At 34.8% G+C, this 9,375-nt stretch overlaps 1 protein-coding gene across 10 annotated transcripts; it reads left to right on the forward strand.

The window, feature by feature from the left end:
• Positions 1-548: 548 nt before the first annotated feature.
• Positions 549-8,350, forward strand: LOC136202252 (uncharacterized). 10 transcript variants are annotated; one of them, XM_065992756.1, is made up of 11 exons: positions 549-670; positions 901-972; positions 1,352-1,603; positions 2,725-2,803; positions 3,529-3,591; positions 3,858-4,013; positions 4,552-4,632; positions 4,964-5,742; positions 5,840-5,960; positions 6,047-6,225; positions 6,875-7,180. In XM_065992756.1, exons 4-8 carry the CDS (start codon positions 2,783-2,785, stop codon positions 5,027-5,029), a joined length of 387 nt encoding a protein of 128 aa, XP_065848828.1. In that variant the 5' UTR covers positions 549-670; positions 901-972; positions 1,352-1,603; positions 2,725-2,782; the 3' UTR covers positions 5,030-5,742; positions 5,840-5,960; positions 6,047-6,225; positions 6,875-7,180. The 10 variants fall into 10 exon arrangements, 8 of the variants coding, with proteins under 8 accessions (XP_065848828.1, XP_065848831.1, XP_065848830.1 ...); XM_065992758.1 differs by lacking the exon at positions 549-670 and adding an exon at positions 8,183-8,350 and having other exon boundaries at positions 738-972; positions 6,875-7,008; XM_065992757.1 differs by lacking the exon at positions 549-670 and having other exon boundaries at positions 738-972; positions 4,964-5,185; positions 5,676-5,742.
• Positions 8,351-9,375: the final 1,025 nt, after the last annotated feature.

Here is a 9,375-nt window from a genome sequence, read left to right on the forward strand (position 1 = left end):
TGATGAAAATAATGAAGAATACAAGCCTTTATATAGGCTACAAAATAAACCTAGTGCATCAAGGTAAAAGAAATCCTTATTAGACAAGGAAAAACATTAAATTCGTTTTTGTCCTTTAGAGCCCAATTTCAGCCCATTAATTAACATTATTTGGGCCTTTTAATTAGCTAGAAATAAGCCCAATCAAACCTATAAGGTCATAGCATTAATTTTAATGAGTCCCAATGGGTTTTGCACATGCCAAACACATGCAAGTCCAAAGCTTCTCTTAAAATATGATCAACCTTTTTACATATCACTATTATGGGCTTGGGCTTGGATACAACACAAAAACACACCATCTTTAATGACTTCGCTAGAATTCATTCCTTGTTTAAAGAAGCTCAAGATGAGTCCATTAAGCATTTGTTGGTCTTTCTTTGCACGATTCTTCGTCATAGGTCCAATTGACAGCTCCAATGGATCCCTCATGCTTCTACTAGGCTCCTTAACTCCAAGCTCCTTTGTTCCATGCTCTTGTGCTTTTGATATCACATCACCCTCTCTCTCTCTCTCGCTCCCTCAATCCAAGCTGGCTCTCTCGTTATTTTCCTTTCCCTGACCCTTCTACCTTCTCCCCTTCTTCCCTTCTTCTCTAGTCTAACGACAGAAGCTGCGTGTGGAACAACAGGTTTTTGTTTTTTAATTTTATGAATTGCTTTTTTTAGGGTTTTGAACAATTTTGGGTCAATCGCATGTTAGGGTTTTTGTTTTAATTTGAAGAATTGATTTCGTGATGTTATTAGCAAAGATTTAACAGAATCACAGAACGAGCCTTATAGAAACGTTATTTTTTTCCAATAAACAGAATATTGAAGTTGCCATTACTGAACATTTAGTGGTTTTGATTTATATTTGGAGGTTGGAAAAGGAGATGACAACTAAGGCCTTGTTTGAGTGTGGAAACTTCTTGAATTTTCAGAATTCTAGATGGTATGGGTAATTTCTTAATTTCTTCTTTTTTACAGAGTTGTATGCTTAAAACTATACATTCCTATATATATATAGATTCTTTCTTTGTACTACCTACCTCTTCATAAGATGTAGAGGATCTAGATTAGAATTTTTGAAGGGACTCATGAGATCCTCCTCCTATAAATATAAAATAAACTTTATACTTGGCAGATTCATTCGACATTCTAATATTTTCTTACATTCATTATTTCCTCCTTAAGCATATATGAATTTGATATTTTCCAATTATGAACCTATAGTCCTACTGAAGCCGGCCAAATTGTGGCTATTCCTTTGCACAAAATTTAATTCAGTATAGTTTAAATAATTTTGCTAATAGTCGTTTCCCTTGTTCCAGTCCAAATTCCGGCATGGCTCTAATAAAAAACTTTAGTGCTATTTGTCCTCGCATCTTGTCTTCGACCTGCTAGTATGTGTAGCCCTTCGACAGTTCGAGCTATTCCTCTCAACTGCTCCTTCTTCACTCGACCTGCTCCTCTTCGAGATAGTAGCTTGATGCGGTCAAGGAGAAATTGTACCATGGTAGATTGAACACATTGTCTTTTGCTACTATGAAGGATCCGTGTAACCTTGAGATTCATCTATTCAGGTGCTTGAACAAACATTCTATTTTTGGTTGTTGAAAATGAGATAAAGGTATTTGATTTGAGGGCAGTCTTTTTACCCCAATCTTAGTTTGCTAGCGTGTGGATATTTTGTTGTGTTCATGTGATGGTATGCAATAATTGCAACTATATCCTTCAATTTATATTTGGATGCTACTAATTTTTTTGGAACATAATTCTTTCTTTAGTTAATTTCATCATTCCTAAATCAGAAGCTCCATATCTCATCTTTTATTGTTGTATTAGTGAGGTAACATATTTGTTTCACTATTTTTGTATTTGTCTCCCTCTAATGGATCTATTTTAGTGCCCCTTTAGCAAATTGATTGCTAAAAGTATTTGTAATATATTATTATTACTATATTATTTGTTAAAGATTAACTATAAGAATACATTGAATCTGAAATGGAAAATGTCCTTGAGATGGAATATTTTTAACCTAGATGATTCTTTTTATAGTCTCTGTTTAAAATTGATTCTAATGGTTTAGTTATTATTGCAAACTCTGCTTATATGCTAGGTAACAACTGAAATTTTGGTTTGTGTTTATCTAATTGTCTTTAAGTCAGTTATCAAATGATTCCTTGATAAGTGAGACATGTTTGAACCATTAGCTATGTGATTCTACTAAATATTACAATATGAATTTCTTATATTCTTTTGTATGGGAATTTAATTTGGAAAGCTGAGGTCTTGGATGCTCTCACCCCCAACTAAGGTTTATGCTCCTACACTCACAAAACCTACAAGAAGAGTTAAAATGTTAGGATAATCTCTATTAAAGCCTATGTAAATTGTTTTCTTCCTATTATTAGTGGCCATTTACACTTCTACTTTTCGGGAATTTGTCTACATGAACAAATAGAAGATGTAAGCTAATAATCAAATTCCTTTTTTTTGTGTAAAATTGTGTGTCGAGTTCTCGTTAATGAGAACATGGTTCTGGCTGTGTTCAGATTTCCTTTTTTGGTATTTCTATCACTGTTTCAATGTATATACTCTATTATTATTATTATTTCTCCATTGTGGCTTGCTGCTTACCTCTAGTATTACTCAAATTCTTGTTAATTTGTGAAATTCAAATCATCTTCATGTCGAATTTTAGGATTCTACAGGAGGATATGTGGAAGCAGGGTATCTAACAGAGATTTAACAATTTGAAGATGTCTGAGTTCAGTTTACAGGTAATTCCCCTTAGACTTAATAAATTTTGATTTTGTTTCAAGAGATATTCTAGTTATTCATTTGGTTTGGGATTGAATCATAAAGCATGGGTTTTTAACTCTTAATGCCTAATGAATTTTTCATCTCTCTTGAACATGATATATTCTACTCTACAATTTGATACAATGCTCTTCACATTTTGCAAAATCTAATGGGTGCAATGCAAAGAATTGGATACGCAAACAATATATTCTATCAATAGAAATTCAGAAGTTGTTGCCATTCCAGCTGAAGACTTTGCTGCCACATGGATTCAAACTGCATTTAGGGCCAACTAGAGGTGGAACAACTACTTCAAAAGATAAAAGTAATGAAGTTTCAGTTATGGAATATATATAATTACATGCTTTTAGCTTTTTAAGATATTCTTATGCATGCATAGATTCTCTTGAAATTAATTTTTCTAACTTTCAACCATTAGCCCTAGAAATAGAGGACATAAGCTTAAAGTAATATAATTATTTTCTCGTGTCGAATGCTAGTAAAATAGATGTACTATTGATTAATTGCTTTGTGGTATAATGTTAGTACTATCTTGAATTGTTTAATGGTTCTTAACATACAAAATTTATACCTCTGCCTTTTTAGTTTTTTTGTTTATGAATGTCGTCTTCTTTTCAAAATTTGAAGGTAATTTTTGCTATTTGATCCTGTTTTTTTTGACCTATTTGTTTACAACTGTTAGGGTACATTTTATTTATTTACTTCCAGCATAATGTTGAGCCCCGAAAGATGCTCATTCTTGAAGGTGATATTTCTATGCATCCTATCTTTTTTGGTTTGTCTGTTACAAATTTTACCATACATTATGACTACTGACTAGCAACAATGGAATTCTAAAAGTTTTCTAATGTATTAACTTAGTTGTACATGGATACCTTAACTTAGTGGTTAAACTGAAACTATTTAGATACTATTCAAAATTTTCTATGCCCAATGCTCCAAAAGAAGAGAGAGAGAGGAACGTCTTTGATGTTGGTTTTGACAGCAATTTTGCGCTTCATTTGGTTGCAGTTTATGGATGATCTTTCCAGCAAATATTTGTCAAAGTATCTTGGGCCATTCGATTTATATTTGTTTGGCAAGGACTCTGCCTTGAGATCCTTCGGGTCTCAAACTGTACATCATTTCACAATCTTTTGTTCAAGATTGAAGGAATCCCATCACGAGGTTTGTACTAACTCTTGTCAAATTTTACAATATTTCCGGTCCTTATCTAGTTATCTCTATCTTGCACTCTTCTAAAGATAACCTGTAAAAAGTACTATGCTAATCGATTCTTACTTCAATAAAAGTTATAAGATTCTGCATGACAAGTGAGTTTTTCTGAGGCAGTGCATTATGCTATTTGGTGTTTTTCAATTATCAGAATATAATACCATGCTAGTATGGAGGGTGAACAGGTGAGATTGGATTTAATAGCTCCCAAGTTAGTGGTTGCTTATGGTTTCTCTCAACTAGCTAAATAAATTACGAAATTAGATCTAAGAGCAGTGACTTCCTATTTGTATAATACTTCTCTGTTTGGATTCGTGGATATGGTGCATCCACATGACTAAGTGTTACATATCTGTGTGCTTTTGGTTTCTTAGTTTGCAATGACGTAATGATCAATATCGTAATCTTAGGGACTTTAACCTTGATAATGTTGCCTGGATAGTGGTATTGTGTTGTAATAATGCGTTTTCCACTCTCATTTTGTTTGTAGCTGCAAGGTTTCATCAAAAGAGAAATGAAAAGACATGAATTTACTGCACATCTTGCCAACGAGGAGCTAGTATTTGTTGTGGTATATACATCGCATCATTGCTCTTCAATTTCTCCACCCAAGTTGTTCCGCACTTATATAAACACACAGGCAATAACATGTCAGCTAGATAAATTTTTCTTTTTAAAAAAAATTGACCCCTTTGTTTCATGTTTATCTGGGCATCTTGGTACTAATGGAGCCATTGTTTAGTTATTTCTTTAAGGCAAAAAGCATCCTAAGGCCCTAGATCATTTCGATTTCAGTGGATTGAGCCCTGAAATCAGCCTGATGAGCGGTTTGAGGATGCTTTTACCTTTATTCAAACATAATTGATCATTACATTTACATTGGATTTGGTGATGTTATCCAGGCTTCTGCTCTAGTAATCTTCCCAGTATTGAGTGCTTGGTTGTTTCTCTCATCACATCTACTCTAAATGAGAAGATGGTTTTCGAAAATGGCAGCCTATGTCGAAGAGAGAGGCAATGCCCGCCTTCTGGTTTGGTTTGTTCTAGACATGTGACTTGATCACTGTGTGGGGCTGTTAGTAGTTGGTTCTCCTTTTTACTCTGGTTTCCGGTACCTTAACAAGGTCAGATTCAATAGCTATGCCCCACTTAGTTGGGATTTTGCACCATGAATGTTACACATTTGAGCTTGTACTTGGATGGGGGGTCGAAATTCTTTGATGGAAGCCTTTAACCTTTAGGTAAAGGGTTAGTTACAGAGCATCAACCATACTTCATTGGCATGTATTGAGTGTTGTAAGCACAAGCTTTTGCAGTGTGATTGTGGAACCTGATGATGCCTATGCTTTCGTTTGTCCCATCTTCAATGATTACAATGATGTTGGATATTGCTTGCTTATCATCCAGCAAAGAATATAATTTCATTAAAGAGAAAGCTTTCTCCTCTTTCACAAGTTCAGCAGATTTGTGAAAGAGGATTGGCTTTCTCTGAATGGTTTCAGGCTTTCTTTTAATTAGAATTAGAAAGTTACATTACTGCATACTTGGTACTAATATGATTGTCTCTACAGGTTGTTTACATGGTTACTTCATATATTATTATTTCTGTTGCAGGTGAAAAATTATTTCGATGTTCAAAGCCCTGGTTATCTAATCACTCTTACTGCTGCTGCTGCAACAGGTAATAGACCTTTTCAGTAATGTTTTTATGTTTCGTGTCCGTGTCTGGTGATATACAAAATTTTGGTATTTGACCCACTTTCATATGACCAACTAAGGTAAGTTGCTGGACTGGAATTGAAGGAAATAGCATTCTGACAACAACTTGTTGAGAATCCTGTTGCATTGGAAATCACTTATGCTGCTTTAGATTATATTATGGAAGAGAGTTATGATCATGTGAGTATATAAGAACATGGAGAAGCTCTCTTTTTAGTTTTTTTATGCAGTAAATGGACAAACACATGATCTCTGTTACATTGCAGGCTTATGGAGCACGACCGACTATAAGATGCCTAGAGGAGAAGGTGGTGGAAGAATTAGCAAAAGTTCTGCTAATTACACCAGAAAATGCTGATAACTTAACCTTGTACATAGATGATAGGACTAACATTGATGGCTTGGTCTATCGGATGGAGACGGCCTAACCAAACAAGCTCTGCTGGTAAGTTTATAATATTATATTGTTTTTATAATACATTGGCTACAAAATTGAGTAAAATTGTGGGACTCTAACACAACTTATTTTCATAGACTGTTCAAAATTAAAAATTCTAGAAATAGAATTGCGAATCTGAAAGATGAGGATGGATCTTTGATTACAGACCAAGAGCAAATTGGTAATAAAATGGTAGCATTCTACAAGAAACTGTTAGGGCTCTTATTATCTCTAACAAGGGAATGAAATAATTGGGATGGTTCATTGTGAGAGTGAGGTTTTTCAATCTGCTGCTATGGTTAATAATGATGAGTCAACTATGTTGATTGTTGATATTATAGATAGAGAAATAAGGATCGATGGCTTTAATAGTTATCTCTTTAAATAGTCTTGGAGTATAGTGGGCAAGGATATTAGTGATCCAGTCAATGAGTTTTTTACTAGACAACTATAGGATCCTCAAGAATTCTGTTGTTAATTAGCTTTGAACTTGATAGTTGTGCTTAAAAATAAAATAGTCTGTACATTTCATCGGGGTTATATAAATGTTGAGCATTTTATGTTTTCTTTAATGACTTTACTTGATTTATATTTTCTTTTCTTTTCATTGATTGTGCATTTCCTTTCTGATTAAATTTGCCTAATTCCATTACAGCCATTTCATGTTTAGCCAACACCAGCAGTTTCTGCTATACCGCAACCACCTACAGTTGGCCCTAGAGTTCGAGCAAGACGAGGACAAGCCATAGATCCTCAGTATCTTTGAGCGGGTACACTTCTTGTTTCGTGGTATGGTTCAATAGTTGAGCACTTAACGGAGATATTTAAATTAAGTTACTAAACTAGCATGTAACTTTTTGAAAATTGTTAGTAATTTGTGGATTCATTGAATTTAATGTACTCTCGTTGTATGATATGTTTTGACAGTTGTTTGTTCTTAGTAATGTTTCTATTTCATAATTTTGTTGAAGTTACTTTTCAATATTGACAGGTTGGTTTGAATTTATATGTATAAAAGGGGAAACATTGAATGGGGATGATTATTGTCTTTTTATTTTTGGACAAATAATCGTCTCTTAGTAACAGGACAAAAGTCATCCCCTTTGTACAGGGACGACAATCGTCCCTTTCTTTAGGAGACAAAAAATCATCACTTTATTTGGAGACAAAAACCGCCTCCTAAGAATGAGGACAAAAGTTGTCTCCTTTGCATGGGACGATAATAGTCCCTACAAACAGGGGCAACAATCGTCCTTCAAACTAGGGACAACATTTGTCCTTATTGGTAGGGATGATAGTCGTCCCACAAAACGGGGACGACATCAAGTTTTTTTGTCCCCTATAGCATCGGGTACGCTCGCATAAGGGACGAAAAAAATCTTCCCCAAAAATATAGGGGACAATTTTTCTTATTTTTGGGGACAATTTTAACCGTCCCCAAAAATCATTTTTTTTGTAGTGATATAAATATAATTTATAAATGTATATATAGAGAACGGGTCGGGCCGAGCCAGGCCCGACAGGTATTTATATAGTCCAAGTCCGTACATTTTCTAGACGAGTTTATTCGGGCTTGGGCCAGGCCGGGCCTGACACCAATTTTATGTGTCCGGGCCCGGCTAAATGGGCATGGGCTTGGACCAGACGGGCAGGCTCATCGGTTCATGTCGAGATCTAAAATAAACAAATGTACCAAAATTGCTTGTATGGAACTATAGTCGGCTGGAAAACCCCTTTGAACACAATGGAATTGGACAGGCAAATGTATACCAAAAATGTATACCCATTTGAAAAAAATCAATCCAGTTCAAACAAACAAAAGATTACACTCTTCAATCCCTACATACATCATTAATAAAATCCCAATCCCAATCCCACTCCATTGCAATGCTTTGGTCCATTATCTGTGTAAAAAAATCCGACTCTTCAATGTTTTGATGCGGCTGAGGAATTCCTGATTCAGGGACTTGATGCAGGTGAGGAACTCCTGGTTCTGAGAGAACCGGATTACTAGTGCTCTTCTTGCCACAGGCTTTGTTTCTGATTCGGCAGACCACAAGATCATCGGATTGAAGATGGCAAAGTTGGTGCATAATCCAGTCTCCTCTGTTACCAGTTCAACTCTTATACTCAAACCGGAGCATCTGCCGTTTTCCGATAACCCAGCCTTCTCCATCAATTACATCCTTAGTATAATTTGGAAAATACAATATATGTATTATTTATTTATTTATTAGGATTGATTGATAAGTTTAATTGAAGTAATAAATCTCATTCCTATTAGGTAATTTTATATCCCTAATAGGATTAGTATATTATATATCTATTTCCTTTTTGGAAACACCTAAATGCATAATAAAAAAATGAATAATTATATATCCCGAATGCTATCTACTACAGTCTTACTTATTGCATTTTCTGTCCAAGCTTTGACGTCGTTAGACAATATGTGAAAGAATTGAAAGAGACAAGATATAGTACAAAAAAGGAACTCACATATGTAGTAATAAATTTTTTTATTATTATTGATTAGGAATTATAATTTTAATTCAAAGTAATAAATCTATTCTTATAAGGTAATAGTTTATATCCCGTATCCTTTCGTTTTTAGAAACATGTAAAAGAATGATACCGAAAAAAATAAACAAATGTGCTTCTAGAAACATGTAAAAGCATGATACCGAAAAAAATAACCAAATGTGCTTCTAGAAACATGTAAAAGCATGGTACCGAAAAAAATAAACAAATGTACCAAAAATTGCTTGTATGGAACTATAGTCGGCTGGAAAACCCCTTTAAACACAATGGAATTGGACAGACCAATGTCAAAAGGCCCTCGAGAGTTTCAAACAAGCAGCCATTGCAGACCCAATATTAGCCATTCGAAGTTCACACCGATGTGTCAGATTTTGCTTTACAGGGAGTCATAATGCAAGATGGTCGACCAATAGCGTTTGAAAGTAGGTAGCTCAGTGACACAAAACGAAGATACTCTACTCAGGAGAAAGAACTACTTGTAGTTGTGCATTGGCGCCACTATTTATTAGTATCCAAGTTCGTGGTGAAGATGGACAACTTAGCAGTCAACCCTTTTCTTAACCAACATGTACTGACTTCAAAGCAGGCTCAATGGCAAAACTTGTTAGCAGAATTCGA

This window comes from Euphorbia lathyris, chromosome 8, assembly GCF_963576675.1.
Source record: "Euphorbia lathyris chromosome 8, ddEupLath1.1, whole genome shotgun sequence".
NCBI lineage: Eukaryota > Viridiplantae > Streptophyta > Magnoliopsida > Malpighiales > Euphorbiaceae > Euphorbia > Euphorbia lathyris.

Coding starts and splice junctions, on each gene's coding strand:
- LOC136202252 (XM_065992756.1), top strand. CDS start 2,783: ATGTCTGAGTTCAGTTTACAG. Junction 4,014..4,551: donor TGAAGGAATCCCATCACGAG/GTTTGTACTAAC, acceptor TTTTGTTTGTAG/CTGCAAGGTTTCATCAAAAG. Junction 4,633..4,963: donor AGGAGCTAGTATTTGTTGTG/GTATATACATCG, acceptor GATGTTATCCAG/GCTTCTGCTCTAGTAATCTT.